This window comes from Coffea arabica, chromosome 2c (genome assembly GCF_036785885.1).
Source record: "Coffea arabica cultivar ET-39 chromosome 2c, Coffea Arabica ET-39 HiFi, whole genome shotgun sequence".
NCBI lineage: Eukaryota > Viridiplantae > Streptophyta > Magnoliopsida > Gentianales > Rubiaceae > Coffea > Coffea arabica.
Window position 1 is genome coordinate 11,932,896 of NC_092312.1, and position 20,651 is coordinate 11,953,546.

The window sequence follows — 20,651 nt, forward strand, 5'->3', positions numbered from 1 at the left end:
GTTTTCGCCGTCTTCTTGTTGTTCTTCCTCACCCAATTCCGTTTCATCGCGATAGGCAATTCGGTCCATTGTGGCTTGTTCACTATTGCTGATGCAGTGTTGTACGATTCGCCTATCAAATTTACACCGAAGTACTCAAAGATACGCGTTAGTGTCCTAGCATAGGGTAGTGCTTTCTTAGCCCCCTTAAACCCTGCAGTTCTTGACATGGCACCGAGTATGATTGTGGATATTGGAATCCCAGATACATTGCCTAAACCAGCCTCTAATTTGTCTAGGAAATACACATCCATTACCCGGACTTCATTCTTGCTGCTTGAAGCCGGCAGATTTTTTTTTTTTCCAACATTTGATTTGCCCAAAACATTGTTACACCATTAAGGATAACTTAATAACAAGTTGGCATAAGAAGATTAAGTAATTAACATGCTTCAATTGCAAAAATGAAAAATGAAAAGGATAGACAAAAATTAATGGATAAATTCGAAAGTATGTAAATAAATTGTTTTTATTTTAATTTTTTGTAAGTGCATAAACAAATTCTTACTCCATTTCTTTTTCAAAGTACAGACAGCAACATGGGAAAAAATTCAAAGGATAGCATGATCTTAAAAGTTATATCAGATTTACTTGCTAGATCTTTAATTGCTAGATCAAAAAAATTTTATTATATAAGGATATTCAAGCACTCCTGCGCATTGTGTGCACGTAAAAAGATTCCTGTCCTTTATGAATTTTCATAGCATGATTGATCTTTAAGGTATCTGACATGCTATCTTCTTTATTGTCTACATTTATCATTAAACCAACCGAAACTTAGGACAGGCCATTCTTGTAATCAACCACAAGAAGAAACTTAGCTCCGATAACAAGCAATGTACAATCCAAATAAATTGCCAACCGAAACAACAACAATGTCCAATAAATTGCCAAATCATAAAAGCCACTTCAATTCGTAAAAACAAAAAATCCCAGAAAAAAAATTAAACCTCAGAAAAAAAAATCTTACCTCTTATGCTGTTTCTGGTGAAAGGAATGGCAAATGGAGAAAGACGGATGCCGGACTTAAATGGAGCTAGCTACCAGAGATGGGTTCCCAAAGGGGAAGCTCTGCAATGGTAGAGAGCTTCCGATGAAAGCTTCGGACAGGAACAAATGCCGCCTTTCTGGTTTCGTCTGAGGAGAAACGCCGCAACTCTACAAAATTGCAGAGCTTCCGAGGAGAAGGTCGACAGATTCCGACGACAAAGCTGTGGCTCTGATTTCCGATGACAAAGCTCAGACCAAGATAATTTTGAGAGTGAGGAGGCTGCACGGAAAGAGTAAAGGGAGTCACGACTGAAGAGAAATGCGAAATTGGGAAGTCTGATTGATTTCAGATTGAGTACCTCACATTCATGAAATGCGAGGTACTAAGCTCGCATTAGGAGAATGCGATATTCTTTTTCTTTTTTCGTGAAAACACTTACCTCGCATTGGTGAAATGCGAGGTACCTGAACTCGCATTTCACAAATGCGAAGATCACAAGTCTGGAATCAACTCCACAAATTACCTCCTTTGTAGAATAACTTTTTTTTTTCATCATAATTTAAGAATTTTCTCAAAACACTGGGAAGATGGATCTTTTATATCCTTGGTCCATGCGGATAACGAGAGAAATTACCACGTTCTTCATTTTTTCCTCTTTGATCTCGTAAACCTATGAATCTGCAACAATCAGGGATGTGATATATTGTGTCCATTCCATGATGCTAAGTCCATGCTTACAAATTTCTAGGACACGTGAAAGTTGTATTTTGCTGGTCAAATTACATCAGCCACATATATTAGTCCTTGATATTTTGTCAAGAACGCGAGAAAGCCTCAAATCATCAGCTAGATCTCTCCTCAGAAGAAATTATTTTAATTCCTGAAGTATGGTTCAAATTGAGGAAAACATGTCTTGTGCTCTCCGCAACATGTCTTGAATCACAAATTCGAACCATACTTGAGGATTTAAAATAATTGTTTCTTTTTTATTTTTCTTTCAATTTATCTAATTTTTAATATTCATTTTTAAGATTTAAAATAATTATTGATTCAAAACTATTTATGGAAGCAAAAATATGATTTTTATAAAATAATAAGCAAAAACCTTTTTCTATTTTTTTGTATTACTTGAAGGTTAATAAATAAAAATATGTTCTTTTTTTAATGCAATATGGCCTAAAAAATGGCATTTTTGGCATTAATGGGGTTTTTGTTAAATATTTGATCATTCAAAGGGTGAGACCATTATTTGGACAAATTACAGGGATTGATTGGTAATATGGTCAAACCTCAGGGGAGGTAAATGTAATTAACTCTTTTATTAATTGCAATATATGACTCCTATCTTAGCCTAGCTACAACTAATTTCCAATTATGTGGTGGCATCCGTCTATACGTGGACGCTAATTGGGTTCAGAATTTGGTGAAGGGTTAAAAGAACTAATGAAGAATGAGCAGCTATTGCCTGCCTGTTTTCAACATCAAGTATCCAACATATTTATTATTATGATTATAATATGGCCATTGCTGATCTTTACCTCTACGAGATGGACCAGCTAGAAGGCCTAGGGTGGTACCACTTTTAAGTTTTGTCCCTCACTCGCGCTGTTGGTCAAGATGCAAAGAAAAGAAACGATCTAATCTTCTCTCTCTCTCTATATATATATATTGGAAAAATTATTTAAAATATTACTTACATTTTGTTGAATATAATTTTTTGCTACTATTTTTTAAAATAACTCTACGTCGATATAAAATCAAATTGACAAAATTTAGTTCTAATCTCTAGGGTTTTTAGCTATTTTTTATCATTATCATTTTTTTAAGGGCAAAGTGATGTCGTACGATGATCAGGGCTGCTTTCCAAGCAATTAGAATGCAGAGACAAAATCTGAAAACGTTTACTGCGGGATCAAGTCACATTTCTATATGAAATATGAACGACCCACCCACATTCTCATTCTAAACAATTTCTACCCCGAATTATTGGAGAGCATGCAGGAGGCCTGTTCGTGGAAGTGACGTAGTACTTCTTTTTCTCAAATAGGAAATCATAAAATTAATTCATAAAATTATCTTCTAGAAGAACTCCGTACATAATTAGTATATTAGAAACATAAATGATTTATTAGTCTTCCCGCATTTTTTTATTCTAGTTTTGGTACGACAACGGCATATGTGAATGATATTTTGAAAAATCGTTTAAGACATTTCGTCAAATGAATTTTTTTGCTCTTCATTTTTAAAATAATAACTTTACGTCATTGACAAATTTAATTGAGCAAAATTGAGTTTTAATCTAAGTTTTTAATCAATTTTTTAGTTTGAAATCATCGCGTGATCCACATACAACCATTTTTTATACACACGAATGTCATATTTCACTTTTATAACGGCAAAAATGAATATGAATCGAATCAAATCTCACTTTTTTAGAAACAAAAATATGAATATAGTTCGGATCAGTTCTTACTTTTTTAGGAGTAAAAACTAATATGGATCTAATCACCCGTATAATTACAAATAAAATCTAACTTTTTTTCCCTAAAACAATAACCATGCATAAGTCCCGATTTTGTAAGAAACTTAAAATTACTATTTTAAAAGTGGGGGTATGAAAAAAGTCATTTAAAGAAATATGATGGACGTTTTAACCGATTTTTTCCTGATATTTTCTTCTACGAAAAGGAACACTTACACTATACTACTGCAACAAGGGAGGAAGAATTATCCAATTGGGTTATAAAAAAAGAAGATTAGATGGAAAGGCTTATCTAGACCACACAATTGTACTCACACCCTCTAAACCTTTTTTTGTTTTTGACCGAAGAGCGTCGCAGAAATTCTTGTGGCCGACTACGTTGAGGGTGGTTAAGGAGTGTGGATATCGGTTCTTACACCTTTCAAAATTCAAGGACTGACGTAAATGCTTCCGGACAAAGAATGATGAACTTCCTCCCTCTCATGATCTCCAGCCTAATTCAAAGCATGTGCTAATTAATACTACTATCTTGAACTGACTCATGCAATGTGAATCACGGTTCAGAGACATTTCTATCAGCCATCAGGTTCGTTGTGTGTGTAAATCAAAAGCCGATATCAAAACAGGTTTTGCTTTCCAAAATTCTACCAAACATAGATGGTCAAAAATTGTATTTGTGGGGCACCACAAAACTCATCCAGACCCCACCAATTTCCCTTATCTGGACCTTTCTTTGCTCCGGCTAATGATAACTTTGTGCACTGTACAGTTCAGCATTCGGCCCTTTCTCTTTTCAGTTCAGGTATCCTTTTGCTGCATAGTTCAAACCATATGTCTTAGGCATACTTACCAAGAAGCAAAACTTATCCCCAGCATGGCCATTTTTTCTTAGGTGAAATCTTCTGTGCTCAAGTTCCTAGTTCCCACTGCAGGAGTAGAATATAATAACATATCCACATGGAGCAAAACCCTAGTTCATCTAAAGCTGACAGAAAAACCATTGAGAGAGACAGAAGAAATCGGATGAAGACCCTTTATTCCAAGCTCACATCTCTTATTCCTCCTCAATCCAGGGTTCCTTCCTAGCCCAGAACACGTCTTCATATATAACCTGCATACACCTCACTTCTTCTTCTTTGTTTTTTTTTTCTTTTTTTTTTTTTTTTTTTTGCCCTTTTTCTATGTTTTTATAGGGGAAGTGTGGCAAAGAAGTAAAAAATCTGGGAGCAAATGTGTTTGGTGTATGTTCATATATCTCGAAATTATGTTAAGTTTTTTTTTTTCCTTCTTTTCATGTTTCCAGGAAGCATCATCTCTGCCAGATCAACTTGAGGAAGCCACAAATTACATAAAGAAGATGCAGATCAAGTTGGAGAAGTTGAAGGAGAGAAGAGATTTTACTAATGGAACAAGATTAAGCAGTGATACAGATACAGCGTCTGCAGGTCTGAGACTGCCACATATTGACATTCAAGAAAGGGGTTCGGCTCTGGAAGTGGTTCTGATAACTAAGTCGGATTGCCAATTCATGTTCACTGAGACCATCCGTTTGCTCCACGAAGAAGGAGCTGAGGTTGTCAATGCCAGTTTTTCTGTGCTGGGTGAAACCATTTTCCACACTGTACATTGCAAGGTAACCACTAGCCTGCTGTCTTTTCATGCTTTTTTCTGCCATGTCTAAGAGAAATCTGAACTTTTCTTCTCTTTTGTGTCTTTAGATAGGAGAATCAGCACCTTGTTCTGCAGCAGCAAGGATATCCGAGAAGCTAAAGAAGTTTGTTTACGGTGACAATTAGTTAACTGATCTGACATGTTTTTCGCTTGTTTTTCATTAGTTTGAGTCTTGACTTGTTATCATTCCAAATGGAGATCAATTCATTTTCCCTGCCGTTTTTGTGTCACGTCTGAGGTGTAAGATATGAATCTCTTGAATCCGCTTCAATCTATTGACTGATTATATGCTTCTTGTAGTCTTAAACTTTTTCTTCTTCTTCTACACTAGGATTAGGCCCTCCTCCGTATACCATTTAGATATAATCGTGCATCATTAAGATTGAAAATGAAAGTTAGGTACATACATTATCACCCACATTTTCCTAGCAAACATGGGTTGTTTTGCAAGTGAGATACCAGCGTTGCTACATAGTTGTTGGTATTCGCCAACACAGGCTTAAGTTAGTTGCATATGCAAGATTTAGATCATATTTGGTCAATAACCAACCACCAAGGTTTAAGTATGTATTTCTAGTGCTTCGAAGCATGCACATGCCATTTGATACTTTGATTAAGGTTCACAGGTTCAGCGTCTACGTCTTAATTCCACGAGGTCTGGCCACAGTGCAAAGAAAGCCAGTACTTTATTTTCTGAAGTTGTTGTTGTTAACTAGATGCAAATAACTATAATTACTAGTACCAGTAGTGTTTATCAGCCATGAGATGATTCCGTTCAAGATGTTTGATCCTATTCCTAAGAATCACCAAGTCATATGCCATTTGTTCAAGATATGTTAAGAACCAGTAGTGTTTTATGTTCTAGATGGATGTGTGATAGCTCTATGTACGTACAAAGATTCCCTAGGATATTATTTGTAACTGGTCAACGTCAAGTTCTCAGGAAATAAGGGATCGTGTTGAAATCTAGAAACGTGAAAAAATGAAATATAAAACAGCCTTCGGGGTAGTTGCAGGCTTTTTCCCTCTCACAAGTTAAACTAGAGAATGGCATTGGATCACACGAGCTCTTTTTGATCCTCTCATTGAGCGCAAGTTGGACTAAATTATTAGATTAACCTAACCCTTGTTCTCATTGCAGAATTTTTATATACAAATGGTCTGGTGGTAGATGAAATAGTGGTTTAGGTTGCGCATGTATATGGTCCCCCACCCCACCCCCCCCCCCCCAAAAAAAAAGACAATCCATAAGTTATCTCTCGTTCTTTACCTTCTTGCATGCATATGGATCAGGAGTTTATAGGGAATGTTTTTCTAGTTAGAAATCAGTGATACTTAAATTTGTCAAGTAATGTTAAGTTATGATGGTAGTGATATATGCTTACTAATTACCAATAGATGAAATCCTACCACTTTCACAATCAATCTTAACATTCACTTAAGAAACCTTTCTATTCACTAGTTGTCCTTACTGTTTTGTCTTGTTTGTCTATTTATGGTCATTTTCAAGATAGGACTGAAAGCAATGGTAGAATTGCATTGAAGACATGTTTGAACTGTCAACTACAGAAAATATATAGGCCTTTTTCTGAATGCCCAGTGCTTTTCATTCGAAGTGTACTTGGAGCTTTTGCTCTTGTAATTTACAAGGCGGAAGAGCAAATTGTGGCTCCATGGTGCTCTCTTTGGTTGGACAAAGTGTCAATTTGCATCTCTTTTTTTGCGATGACAAACCATCTATTTAAAAAGCCAAGAGCTGATTTAAGTGGCAAGAGACAAAGCCCTCAATCTACATATTAGAAGTCGATCGAAGAGGCTTTGATCTAACTAGCTACTAAGGTTGAAACCTCAAAATTTAGAGATCTCTCTCTCTCTTTCTCTCTTTGCATTTTAAATCCCCTACCCCTATTTTGCTGAAAAAATTAAAAACAAATACATATTAGAAATTAACATTCAGCCATAGTATGTGCTCAAAATTAACCACATTGAACCAACAATATGTTTGAGTTGCCAAGATAACAAGTCTCTTCATCCTAATTCGCTTTTGAATTTCAATTTGGGTCCATCTATAAAAAGTTGACTCTAAATTACAACGTTAGTAAGGAGCGATAAACACAAATATGAAAATTCCTAAAATTAAGGAGATGGGTTATCCAGTAATTTGTAAACACAAATATAGAAAGCCTAGCTTGTAAACAATAGAAGCCGAAGGGCTAACGCAATTTTATATTGACAGACATGAAGGACTTCACAAGCCCACAATTATATATCCTATAAAAAGTATTAAGAACTATTGAGAAAAAGTAAAGAACTTTCCAAGAAATTTATGTACTCTCACTTATTTTATCAGTATGACCTTGATAAACAGACAATAAAGAAAGTGTTGAGAAAATAGCAAAGGACTTTCCTAGAATTCTTAGGTACTCTCACTCATTTTACCAATATGACCTTGATAGACAGACAATAAGGGAACTATTGAGAAAAGGTAAAGAACTTTGCAAGGAATTTAAGTACTCTCGCTTATTGTATCAATATGACCTTGATAAACAGATACTGTACAATATAAGAGGAGGGCACAAACGGTAGACACGGCCGCCAATCCCTTGGTAAACTAGGCAACTTCGGAGGAGTAATTAACAACTTTAGTGTACGCTTCCGAAGAGCGAGCCCCCGAAACAAAAATTGAAGGCATGTGGCGTCCCGAATTTTGAGCGTCGATTTGGACCAACGTCCGCCCATGAACGGTAGACGTTATACACTTTTGTTAAGAATATTACAAGATTCATTTTTCAAGTGCGCCTATGAATTCAGAACTTGTTTACAAGAATGACGATTCTGTAAGACAATTCCTCTTGCCAATACATTTGCAATAATTTTTTATTAGTAGTAAAATTAGATGCATGTCCTCTGCTTAATTTTATGTGTTATCCAATAAAGTAAAATTCTCATATTATTGATTTCAGAAAAAAAATTTTATGTTATTTTTATTGAGCTTTGATTAAGTTCAAAATAGGGTTCGAGATCCACTTTGACATTGAGAACTCCTTAAAATTGGATTCAGATCAGCTTAATTAAATCAAAATTCAACTCAACTCAAAATTCAACTCAACTCGACTGCCTTGCAGCCGAGTTTCAAGAGATAGAAAGTAGTAGTGACTTCCGCGGTGATTTCTATCATTCTATTCCCTGCCCTTCTCTTGAACAACATCCACATGATCACACTGACCAAATTTCAATTATCCATTACGCCAACGATTGCATTGGACCGTAAAACATTTGGATTTCCGTATATCCTAGCCCAAGTACTGGAAATTTCATTTTCTTGAATTTCTCTTGGGCCCGTCTTACCCTGTTTGGGCCCATCTTCAACCATAAACCTTTACCAGAGACTGAGCTAGGGTTTTTCTTATCGTTCTCCTTCTCTCTTCTTCTTCTTCTTCTTCTTCTTCCACCTCCTCTTTCTCGGTGAAATAGAAACCTTCTCAGTAAGCTCCGATTTGGATCAAAGTCATGGTGGGTTTTGAAGTCGGAGCGGTTCCGTTCAATCCTGACGGTTGGGGCCCACCCGATTCCTCCACCGCCAATTCCATTTCCGTCCCAAACCACCCATCCAATGTCCCCTTCGCCCCGTTTTCCCGGTCTGACAAGCTCGGTCGAATCGCAGACTGGACCCGAGCTATTTCCAACCCCAATCGTCCTGGATCTAATCCATCCAACAAAAATGTTTCTGACTCTGCCTTTGATTTCACCGGCGACGACTCTTTTGCAACCTTAGCCGCCGACGAGGACTCCTCTTTCCGTTTAGTTGACAATGCCGCCTCGAAATCCCACCACGGCCACCATCAGAACCGCCCCAAATTCAACCCCAGGTGGCGTTTCAACCCCCACCACCACCGCTCTCAGCTACCCCAGCGCCGCGACGAAGAGGTCGAAGCCCGAAAACGCGAAGCCGAGAAGGAACGAGCTCGTAGAGACCGTCTTTACAACCTCAATCGCTCTTCCACCAACGCCGGACCTCGCCGCGAGTCTGCCGTCTTCAAATCGTCCGTCGATATCCAGCCGGAGTGGAATATGCTCGATCAAATCCCCTTCTCCACCTTCTCCAAGCTCTCCTTCTCCGTACCCGAGCCGGAAGACCTCCTTGTATGCGGTGGGCTCGAATTTTATGACCGGTCATACGATCGAATCACCCCCAAAAACGAACGCCGTCTGGAGCGCTTCAAGAATCGCAATTTCTTCAAGGTGACAACCACTGATGACCCTGTAATCCGCCGCCTGGCCAACGAGGATAAAGCTACAGTTTTTGCAACAGATACGATATTGTCAAGTTTAATGTGCGCTCCCAGGTCAGTTTATTCATGGGATATTGTGATTCAACGCGTTGGGAATAAGTTATTTTTTGATAAGCGTGATGGATCGCAGTTGGATTTGTTATCCGTGCACGAGACTTCTCAGGAGCCTTTACCTGATGTGAAGGATGATATAAACTCTGCTTATTCATTAAGTGTCGAGGCTGCTTATATAAACCAGAACTTTTCGCAGCAGGTTTTGATTAGGGACGGGAATAAGGTTACTTTTGAGGAGCCGAACCCATTTGCAAACGAAGGAGAGGAAGTGGCCTCGGTGGCTTACAGGTATAGGAGGTGGAAGTTGGATGATGATATGTACTTAGTTGCACGGTGCGAGGTTCAGAGTGTGGTGGAATTGAATAATCAAAGGTCGTTTTTGACTCTTAATGCGTTGAATGAATTTGATCCTAAGTACTCGGGTGTTGATTGGAGGCAGAAGTTGGAGACTCAGAGGGGTGCTGTCTTGGCCACTGAATTGAAGAACAATGCCAATAAGTTGGCTAAATGGACTGCTCAGGCGCTTTTGGGTAGTGCTGATATGATGAAATTGGGGTATGTTTCTAGGGTTCATCCAAGGGATCATTTTAACCATGTGATATTGGCTGTTGTTGGATATAAACCGAGGGAGTTTGCTGCGCAGATTAATTTGAATACCTCTAATATGTGGGGCATTGTGAAGAGTATCGTGGACTTGTGTATGAAGTTGAATGAAGGGAAGTATGTGCTTGTTAAGGACCCATCCAAGCCACAAGTGAGGATTTACGAGGTCCCACCTGATGCATTTGAGAATGACTATGTGGAGGAGCCGTTGCCAGAGGAGGAGCAGGTTCAGCCTCCTGCAGAGGATGCTGAAGGTGGGGAGGCGAATGCTACGGCTAATGATGTGGAGGACAAGGATGTCAGTGCTGAACCGGTAGCAGCTTGAATGGTATTTTTACTAGTAGACATGAATAGTTGCATTTGGTTATGTTTGTTGCTTCTTCCTAGTAAGAGCATATTGATTCAAGAAGTTGATTTACCCTTTGATGCTGTTCTATGTCATCTTGTTAGTTTTTTTTTTTAACAAAACTATGCATCAAGTCCTTTTCCAGTGGCTGATATACTATTACCTTGTAAGTATGTTATGGTTTTCTATAATACTGGGAAGGTTTCTCTTAGAATCGAATTGGATATGATATGAGAATGTATTCTTTGGCTGTGAAATTGAATCCTTTCAGAGATGATATATTTTTATTCTTGGTCAAAATAAGTGTGGCCTTTCTGTGGCATTGATTTACTTAATTGTATAACAAAGATTATCGGTTGGTTTGCAAATGATTTGTGGAGGTGTTATTATCCTGTGAAATGGGTGGTAATCTTGGATTTGGTGGTCACTAGCTGAAGTCCTTAAATAGCTGAGTTGACCTCTTTTATATATTTGTTCTTGTTGTTTTCAGCAAGAAAGAGATAAGGAAGAGATAGGATTACCTTTCATTTTCTGTTCTCCCCAATAAAGTCATATTAGGCTCTGAGTCTTCAGAAACTAGCCTCTTACCTGGACCTTGAATGTGCTTTATCTTGTTCTGCTTGATGTTTCATCTGAGATTAACAAATGTTCTTTTGGCTGCTTATACAACCTTCTAAGTATGATGTATGTGAACATGTATGATTGTTCTTCAATTGTATTAGAAAAAGTCTATGTGGGCATGGATGATCTAGGTTAAATGTTTGTGTGTGTGTGTGTGGGGCATAGGCAGCTGTTTGGTGTTTCTACGGCCTAGTTCATTAGCTTTTGCATGGACCCTGATTTACATGTCAAAAAGATATAAACCATCTGATCATCGCAACTTGGACATAGTCTCGTATTTGGTGAAACTATTAAGCTGGTAATTGGAGTTGATCCTAAATGCTCCAGTTATAGTATTCTTGTGGGTTCTTTTAATCTTGTTTTCTGATGAAGTTCCTTTCTTGTCACTGAAGCTTGCAACTCTACGTGAAGTTTTAATTTCCCAACGTGCTAGCAAAATTTCTTGCGACATATGGTTCCATGTCTTGGTGAACGGCAATACAACCACCCTCTCTCTCTCTATCTCTCTTTCTGTGGATTGCCCTGGTAGATTATGTCAGGGGCCTTGTGGCTTTGTCAGCTTGTTTTAACTAGTTAAATAAGTTTATGCACAATCATATGGAGTAGTAGATCGGTCTTATATGGAGGTATGATACCGCTATTTATGTTGTATTTGCAAAAGATTTTGAATGTTGTGCTTGCAGATCTTACCGCTGTGAATGACCATGCTTTTGAAGGACAAAATTTCATCCACCTTTCATATGAACATGCTATGATCTTCTTTAGTTTCCTCCTTGAATTTTGTACCATCTTGTTAATAGTTCAGGGTAGTTCTTGTTGATTTATCTACTTGTGTTGCATGTTTTTCTGGCTGAGTTGGATGATGTATTTCTTCCTTTGTTGTCCCTTTTGCAGGTTAGAAGCTAAGATAATGGTTCTAGAAGCTAATCTAGCGGCAGCTGTACGTGCTTTACGTGTCTAAAAGTTGTTGATAATGGTTCTAGAAGCTAATTCCGGGATTATTATAGCCTCAGCTGTACTTGCTTTACATGTTCAAAGGTGGTTGATCCCCTTTTCTTTTTTTTTAAAAAAAGTCAACTGTATCGTTTGAGTTGTTTGTGGCCATCTTGTGGCTGTGAAAATTTTGCTAGGTTGCTTTAAGGATATGACACAATGAGTCAGCAGTTTCAAAGGATTTTTCTGTCCATCTATCTATTCTGATACAAATCTAGAGAAGTTAATTATGTGATTAGTAATAGCATGGAAACTGTTTCACTCATCTGTTGTTCTCTTGTCAATCAAAGCGTGACCCTGTTGCTTTATGATGATCAAAGATTGAACAGTGCCTGTTGCTTTATGTTAGATAGATAGATAGAGAACAATTTAGTCTCAAAAAAAAAAAAAAAAGGGTTTGGTGTGTCCTCTTTGGGAAAATAGAATTTCAGCGTAGCTACAGGATGGTGTTTTTGACAATGGATGTATCAGAATATATCTCATGCTTTCATAATGCCCGTTGCTAGAGGGTTAAATTTGCTGAAGTATGTAGTCCCTTGTTAGAGAGTTGGATTTGCCTCAAGTATATATTCAAAGTAAGAATCTGAAGCACGTCGATGCAAATATGACGATAATTTGCTTGTTCTGTTTGATTGCGGGGAGCCCCAAACCAACAGCTAATCCCTAGGGGTAAATCTTCATGCTCCAAAAAAAAAAAATTAATAAATAAGGGCCAACATATATATATATATATTTTTTAACAAAAATGTATCCAACATCAAAACAGCTACACCTACCGTACTTTTAGGGGGTTGAGAAAACTTGTAAACGGTACATCGTTCACGTTTCTGCAGGGTGCACCGCATGCTAAGATTGGGCAGGAATTTGGAGCAATTTCTTGTGCCATACAACTTCTATTCTTGCAAAAATTTTATTTAGCATGAATGGATTTCGAATTCGATACCTTTTACTCGCGCTCGTTCCGCTTAATCACGTAACCCATTGCCTTGATTCCCGAAGAAGAGCGAAATTTTAGAATTGGACATAAATTTCCCCTCTACAATAACGTAAATTACAAATAGCCGGTCAATGCCTTCTCTTTGCATTCATCACGGTCAACTCTGGAACTAGCGGCCAAAAACAAGAAAAAAGAAAGCTTTCAATGGCATCAAGGTTTCTCCGGAACAAAATCCCAGTATCTAGAAAAGTAAATGGTTCCGTAAGAATTGGCCCAGACATCCCTTAGTCGAAAAAAAAAATAAATGAGAAAATGAAATGTTTCATCCCTTATATTTTATAAAAATATTCTTTTCATCCCTCACTTTAAAATGAAGCAATTTCATCCCTGACATTTAAAAATTAAAACTATTACATCCCTGAATCTAATTTTCAATCTAAATCAAACCATCCAATATCTCAGTAATAAATTTCGGAGATAGAATTGATAGGTCACTTGGTTAACTCAACTTGAACAATACATGGGTCTGTGCTAGATTAATGTGTGATTTCAGGATAATGATTTTAGAAATTGATTGGAGTAGTGTTTATTACAGCTGGACGACTTGAATGAATCTAATGAGTTACTAGATGAAGTAGGATGTATTAGTAATTGACAACAAAAGATCCAAATTACTAAAACAGTGGCATCGCTTGGAGCGGGAAAAAGGTTCAGACTTGAAACCAGCGCCGAGACTGTGGTCTTTTTTATCCATTTTTGGCGGCATTTTTAATGTTCGGTTTGATCAAGACTTGCTCGATTGCGTCTGCACTTTTTCTAGGTTTATTACTTCCTCCGTTACAAATTATTTGTCGCATTTCAGGATTTCAACTTTTTTAAAAATATATGATTGATGGTGATGTTAGTGAATTCATTTTCAAAATTATTGTTGAAAATTCAAATTTAAAATTTGAATTTAATATGAAATATAAATAAAAGTGGAGATAACATTAAAAATTGATACTCTCAAAAATAATTTTGAGTTCAATAAGATAATAAATATTTTAAAATATATTACTAAAATAAAAAATATGACACTTTTAATACTTCCGACCGACCGACGGAGGGAGTAACAACCAAAGGAAGAGCATACAGAGGGTCAAGGAACCAACAAATACCAGCTAGCAAAAGGAACCAACAAATTACACTACATGTCTACTGCGGCGAGAACATTTTTCTGGTCAAAATCCTTTGGCCTTTAATTCTGGTTTTATTGAACTAATTCAAAATGGAGGCATGAATTTAATTGAGCTTGAAATTTAATGGCAAAAGTAATTGCAGCAGCGTTCACTAGTTTTTGACGGTTTATATGGTCAATACTTTTTCCCGCTGCTGTAGTAGTTGAAGGATTAACGAGCGCTAATAAATTAGTCATAGATAACTGGCGATTTATTTCGCCGATTACGTGTATTAGACGGTTGACCGAACCTTCTATTCCTTTTCGTTTCCGGTTTGCCGTTAGCCTGTGGTTAGTTAGTGACCTGTTGCAGGTCTTTTTTCCATTTTCGTGTCCTAAACGATACATACACCTTCACTTGTCCATCTATTTGTCACTCGGATATCTTTTCCTCATTTTCTGTTTGTTCTAGAAAAAAGAAAATGTTTCAATTCCAAAACTCTAATAATTCAATGTAAAAGAAAATGCGACTAAATTGACGGTGATGTCAGTGGATTTATTTTCTAAATTGTCCTCTGAAGTTTAAACTTTAGATTTGAATTTAATACGAAATATAAATAAAGGTGAGAATAATTAATATTTAAAAAAATATATCAAAAATAACTTTAATTTATATATTTCTGAACAATTCAAAAGTACGAATATATGATAATACTTTGTATCAGCGTATTAGTACCTGACTGACTGACTGCCAAAGTACTTTGTAGAATCAGTATGTATGCTAAAGTAAATGCAAAAGGTGCTTAGCGATTGATCGATCGGGCTTAGTCGCCAAATACCAGATCACATGGCAGGGTTTGATGGGTTTGTCTTGCTTAATAATATTAACAATCGGCCGCGGTGGGAGAATGGGACTGCCTCCTGAGTCCTGAATTGGTACTGTCGATGGCCCCAAGGCCGAAACCAGGAGGCGGACACGGTCCATGTGGCATTACATTAGATACCAGCAATCAATCAACCAGCCAGCCAACTGCTTTTAATGTTGCCCCATGTTTTTCTCCATCACATTTATTAATACTCAGCATAGAAATCAGATTTTAAAAAAAGAAAAAATAATAATAATCAAACTAGCAACAGGGGAGAAAATAATTCAGTGGGCTAGGCTAGCCACTTTACACTTTCTTTTCTCTTGTGCTGAACAACCACTTTTGCTTGCTTATAAAAGCTTTTGTGTTGTAATTAACTTTCTAGCCAACCTGTCTTTCTGTCAAGCATCAAGAAAGTTTTTTCGCTTCAGTATTTCACAGCAATCTTTCATTACTCTGTGCCTGTGGAGGAAAACCCTCAGCAGCTTTTCTCAGATCAATCAATGGCTTCTCTTGTTCTTCTTCTATCCGAACTAATTAGACATGAAAATCCAGACCACCTAATTTCATTGCCCGCTTTTTCTTCTAAAACTACTACTGCCACGGCTAATCCCAGGAACCCAAGTGCTGCAGCATCCACCGCCAAAAGGGATGTCAAGATTTCCTCCAGTACAAGGTCAAGCGATTACGAGGCAGAGCAAATGCAAGATGATCTGCCAAGAGTTTGTGTGGACCTGGTTTAGGGTTTTTTTTTTTTTGTTTTCCAATGTCAATGTAGTGCAATTTTAATACCAACAGATGTAGATGTGTTTATGCAAATCATTTCAAATCTAAAATTGAATTATGTGATATATATTTATTAATTTATACCCCGCTTTTATATTTACCGAGAGTGACAGCGCATAAAAAATTACCAATTATTTTTCCTTCAAGTTTCACTAGCCGGGATTTTGACGTCTGATGGTGGGCCGTAACACATGAATTTCTAGCCCACAACGCTTTGAACCTTCAAAATATGACACAGCGGATTCTCCAGGCATTGCTGGGACTGGATAATGTCAGCCCAAAAACAAAAGGCCTTCTTGGGCTTACGTGAAGAATAAGGCTTATTAGGAATGCAAATTAATGTATTTTTGGCAGGAAGGCAATCTCGGTCGGACGCCGGGCTGGAGCGGTTGTTCTGATAACCGCTCCGGAAGGTATAACATCATTTGTACATGATGTAACAATAGAACAACAGCGAGTAATATTAGAACAACATTTTTGTGAGTTACAAGACGTGATCTGAGCCCCACAAATTTTTGAGGCCTCGTCCAGGCCGTGAACTGCCTGGAACGGTTGTCTCAGTCTTAGTCTGCAATTTAAGGTTGCATCTTGTCATCCTATGTGATAGATGCAACTCGCAGTCAAGAAGTAATCTTGATTTCCACTTTGGTCCCCCTCCAATTGGGAAAAAAATAAAATTTTTTTTGTTTGGTCGTTTGGATGTTGGACAATTCTACTTGATTAATTTCAAGAATTCACTTATGAGTGTTGCTTTTTCTCTCTCATTTGGGGACCAAGTTGCTGTCCAAGAAAACAAACAAACAAAAAAAAATGATTTGACATCGGTACCTCATTTCAATCTCTTGTTTGTTGGTTTTTGTAAGATTTGTTTCCCATTTGTGATCAATTCAAACAAGAACAAACTCGGTTCGCTAGGCTACGATCAAAAGTTTTCTTTCCACACCACACAGTACGTGAAATATTAATGGTGTATTAACAGCTCGTTTGAATTGCATTTTTTTTCTGAAATTTTTTTTTAAGATACTATGTATGTGAAGTTAAAAAAAAAAAAGTTAAAAAATGTGTTAAAAGGATATTTCCATTAAACTCCCAAAAAAAAAATGTAGCCCAATATTCTCCCCACCGACGGTGTAATGGACCCAAACTCGAGCCTCAACCCACGCTTCAATGCACATGTTAATGAACCTAGAATTTATAATTTTGGCTTATAAATATGGATTAATTTTATTTTTACAATAAGCATAGTTGCATGCATGTTATGTATCAAACTTTAAGTTTTTCTTACGCATCTTACGTGCATCCAAGTTACTTAGTATAAAAAAAAAAAAATTCCTATAAATATTATACATCACAATTAACCTGAAAGCTATCACAATTATGCATCCTCCAAGCCCTTCTGTAATAAAATCACTACTGTTTAACATCACCACAAGCCCCTACCCGAGAAAGACCCTCCCTCATCCTTATGTACGATTTATTTTCGATTGACTTTGTTTAGCTCTACGTTCTTATGATAAATTAATTATTTTCTTTGACTTTGTTCTCTCGAATTTTCTCGAATCATGCCATATACCAACTTAACTCTCGCCGCTGTATCCGCTCTGGTTTTTGTTTTTTTTTTTTGTCTTTTCTCCCCAACAATTGAAGGACGTGTTTGTTCGATTTCCATACACTCATTTGTGGTAAATCTTTTGGTCCTAGTACTGCACATCTCGAACGTTTTGAGCTTCTTTTCTATCAGCGAACATTTTAGCTGAACTGTTTTCACCATCACCTCCCACAGGCAATGTGTCATAGTACGCGTTTTTAAGAAGAGTAAGAGCCTGTTTGGATTATTATTTTTTGAGAGTTTTTATTGGAAATTATACCGTAACACTTTTTTTTGAAAATGTGACGAGCGTGAGATAAAAACGTGATTCGAAAATGTGTTAAAAAATATTCTTACAAAATTCCAAACATGTTTTACCGAAAAAGTACAATCCAAACAAAAAGTGACCGTAACCAACTACTTTAGAGTAGTTGATCACCAAAAAAGTTGCTCATCAGAAAGACGAGAATTTGTCATATATTGCTCCGTGAAATCCTCATTAATGACCACTTAGCACACACTACCCACATTAATGAAACCGACTCAGTTGGCCGCCACGGGACTTAAGTTCCTTCCTGGCCAAATCTCCCTAGCTGCTTGTACTCTGATTCAAGCTTTTCTGAAAAAACTTCGTCACAGGGTGCATGAAACATTGTCCAATAGCGTTTCAATCCCCTTTGATTTTTCATTGATGGATCCACCTCTTCACCTACCTTCATGTAGAATAGAAGTAAAAATAGAATATAAATTATTGCATCAATAGAAAAAGAAAAAAGACAAAGTACCCGTAATGATGCGATTAAGAATTCATAAAGATGGTGATGTTTGTGCAATAAGCGCAATCAATGATTTCATTTCAACCCAAAAGAAAGGTCAGAGAGCTGCAAACACGAGAAATTAGATTGGATCTAAAGTTAATTAGTGATATTACGCGTTTGAGATTTTTTTCGGGTCTTCCAGTCGATCTACCCGGTGCACTATTTGACACCGACAGCTGATTAACTCTAATCCCGAGATCTTAATACCATTTTTTTTTTTTATTTTGATCCCATTACTTCGACGACTATTTATGGGCGCATTTCTCGGAATATAGAGAATAAAATAAAGAAAAGCTACAACCAATCTTGAATCCAAATCAAACAAATGGTTGATCAGTAACATTGCTTGAAATTGCTGAGTTGTTCGCGGGTTTTGAAGTAAGAGTACGAGGTATCAAAGCTTTAAATTAAGCACGAAGGAGCCACAACAGATCTTGTACGTGATGAATTAATATCCGTTTGTTCTAATGATTACAGATCTTTGATCACAGAGAAATTTGTTCATCTCAGAGCTTGCAATAGATAAGTTGCAATTATATCACAAAATATGAGGAGGGGAAAAGGAAAACAAAAAAGAAAAAGAAGTCGAGAGTACAATCGAGTACATTTTGGACGGTTTTTTCTTAAATGAAGAAACGAATGTATTCTGCTAATGTAGAAAACCAACATAAAGGTGACAAATGGATAGTGGTGGGCCAAGCAAGCAAGGACAAGCAAACTTGTTAACCGGCCAGGCATCAAGGGCAAAACCGGCAACATAATTTGTTGTGGGACCTCTCGGAATTGACAATGGCGCGAAATGGTCAGTAAAACCTTCTGTTGGCGCCAAAGAAATGCAATGGCGCGAAATGTATTCTGACGATTAAGATATTTCCAAATTGCCCGCGTGCCACTGGTCAGGAGGGAGATTTGTTATCAAAACTTGGATTTGTTTAAAGGCGTGCTCTATCATTTTGGCAAGTGGCGTGCTTTAACTTTCATGAAAACCACACGCTTTTAAGTTATTATAATTAATTGATATATATGAGATCATATTAGTAACTTTAATCAACTATGTTCGACTTAGTTGACCATGAACAATCATATAAATTAGTCCTATTAATAGTTGTATAAATAAGCCTAAGTAGTTATAATCGTTGGAATCCACTATCTGACAATGATCTAACAACAAATTGAGAGATAACAATGATCCATATCTATCACCATCTTATGAGCTAGCATCAAGGAATCGACAATAGATTAGACCCTTAATTAGTTATAATCGTCGGAATTGACTGTCCAATTTAATTGTTATAATGAGTTGTTATCATCTTAGCCCAACAACGAATTGGGGAATTCATAGGAAGATGATCCATATATACAATCGTCTACTTATGAGGTAGCACCAAGGAATCTATAATCAAATTAGAGACTTAATTAGTTATAATCGTCGGAATTGACTATCCAATTTAATTGTTATAATGAGTTGTTATCATCTTAGCCCAACAACGAATTGGAGAATTCATCGATTCCGATGATCCATATCTACAATTGTCGACTTATGAGTTAGCACCAAGGAATCTATAATCAAATTAGAGACTTAATTAGTTATAATCATCGGAATCGACTATCTGATTAATTGCTGTAATTAGCTATTATCGTTATAGTCTTACAACGCATTAGGAAATTCATAACGAAATGATCCATATCTATTACCATTTTCTTATGAGCAAGCACCACATCTATCGACTATCGGATTGAATGCATAATTAGGTGGTATTTGGTAAAAAGGTTTCGGTATAGAGAATTGAAATAAATCTCATAATCATTGTTTGGATTACTACTATCGGAATTGAAATTTTGGAATTATATCTAAAAATTTGGAGTTTTCCAATTCCCTAGTAATTTGAAGGGTATTGGATAAAAGCCAAGTCTGATTCCCTTTTAGAAACGAGGCTCGTCCCACTACTTGTTAAAAATTAATATATAATTATATAATATATTTATAATAAAAAATGTAAATGTAATTATATTTATAAATATTATATACACATGTATAATATATTATATAAATATATATTATATAATAATATATTATATTAGTTAATTAAATTCATAAGGAGAGGAATTATCATATTAGGAGGTTTAATCTTTATTGCCTTATTTTCTTCCATCTTAGGAGTTTTAATCTTTATTACCTTATTTTCTTTACATGTATATTAGTACTAGTATTCATTTCATTGAATGTGAATTAGTAACACTACTAGTTTTCAGTACACGCGTGGCACGTACTAGATTTAGCATTGTTACAAACTAGTATATCATTACCGTGTATTATATATTAACTTTGGTTTACACGTGTATTAATTCAACTACTTATATCCATATATTGGCATCTCAAGACCGATCATTAAACACGAATTACAGAG

At 36.6% G+C, this 20,651-nt stretch overlaps 2 protein-coding genes across 4 annotated transcripts; both read left to right on the forward strand.

The window, feature by feature from the left end:
- Window positions 1–4,184: 4,184 nt before the first annotated feature.
- On the forward strand, window positions 4,185–5,475 carry LOC113721953 (transcription factor bHLH162-like). Of its 2 annotated transcripts, none has more exons than XM_027245632.2 (3): window positions 4,185–4,314; window positions 4,816–5,145; window positions 5,231–5,475. In XM_027245632.2, exons 1-3 carry the CDS (start codon window positions 4,258–4,260, stop codon window positions 5,306–5,308), a joined length of 465 nt encoding a protein of 154 aa, XP_027101433.1. In that variant the 5' UTR covers window positions 4,185–4,257; the 3' UTR covers window positions 5,309–5,475. The 2 variants fall into 2 exon arrangements, with proteins under 2 accessions (XP_027101433.1, XP_027101425.1); XM_027245624.2 differs by lacking the exon at window positions 4,185–4,314 and adding an exon at window positions 4,321–4,586.
- A 3,050-nt stretch (window positions 5,476–8,525) lies between these two features.
- Window positions 8,526–12,357, forward strand: LOC113726030 (eukaryotic translation initiation factor 3 subunit D). 2 transcript variants are annotated; one of them, XM_072074375.1, is made up of 2 exons: window positions 8,526–10,460; window positions 11,492–11,759. In XM_072074375.1, the coding sequence occupies exon 1, from the start codon at window positions 8,694–8,696 to the stop codon at window positions 10,455–10,457; it is 1,764 nt and encodes a 587-aa protein (XP_071930476.1). In that variant the 5' UTR covers window positions 8,526–8,693; the 3' UTR covers window positions 10,458–10,460; window positions 11,492–11,759. The 2 variants fall into 2 exon arrangements, with proteins under 2 accessions (XP_071930476.1, XP_027105297.1); XM_027249496.2 differs by lacking the exon at window positions 11,492–11,759 and adding an exon at window positions 11,994–12,357 and having other exon boundaries at window positions 8,528–10,460.
- The last annotated feature ends 8,294 nt before the right edge of the window (window positions 12,358–20,651 follow it).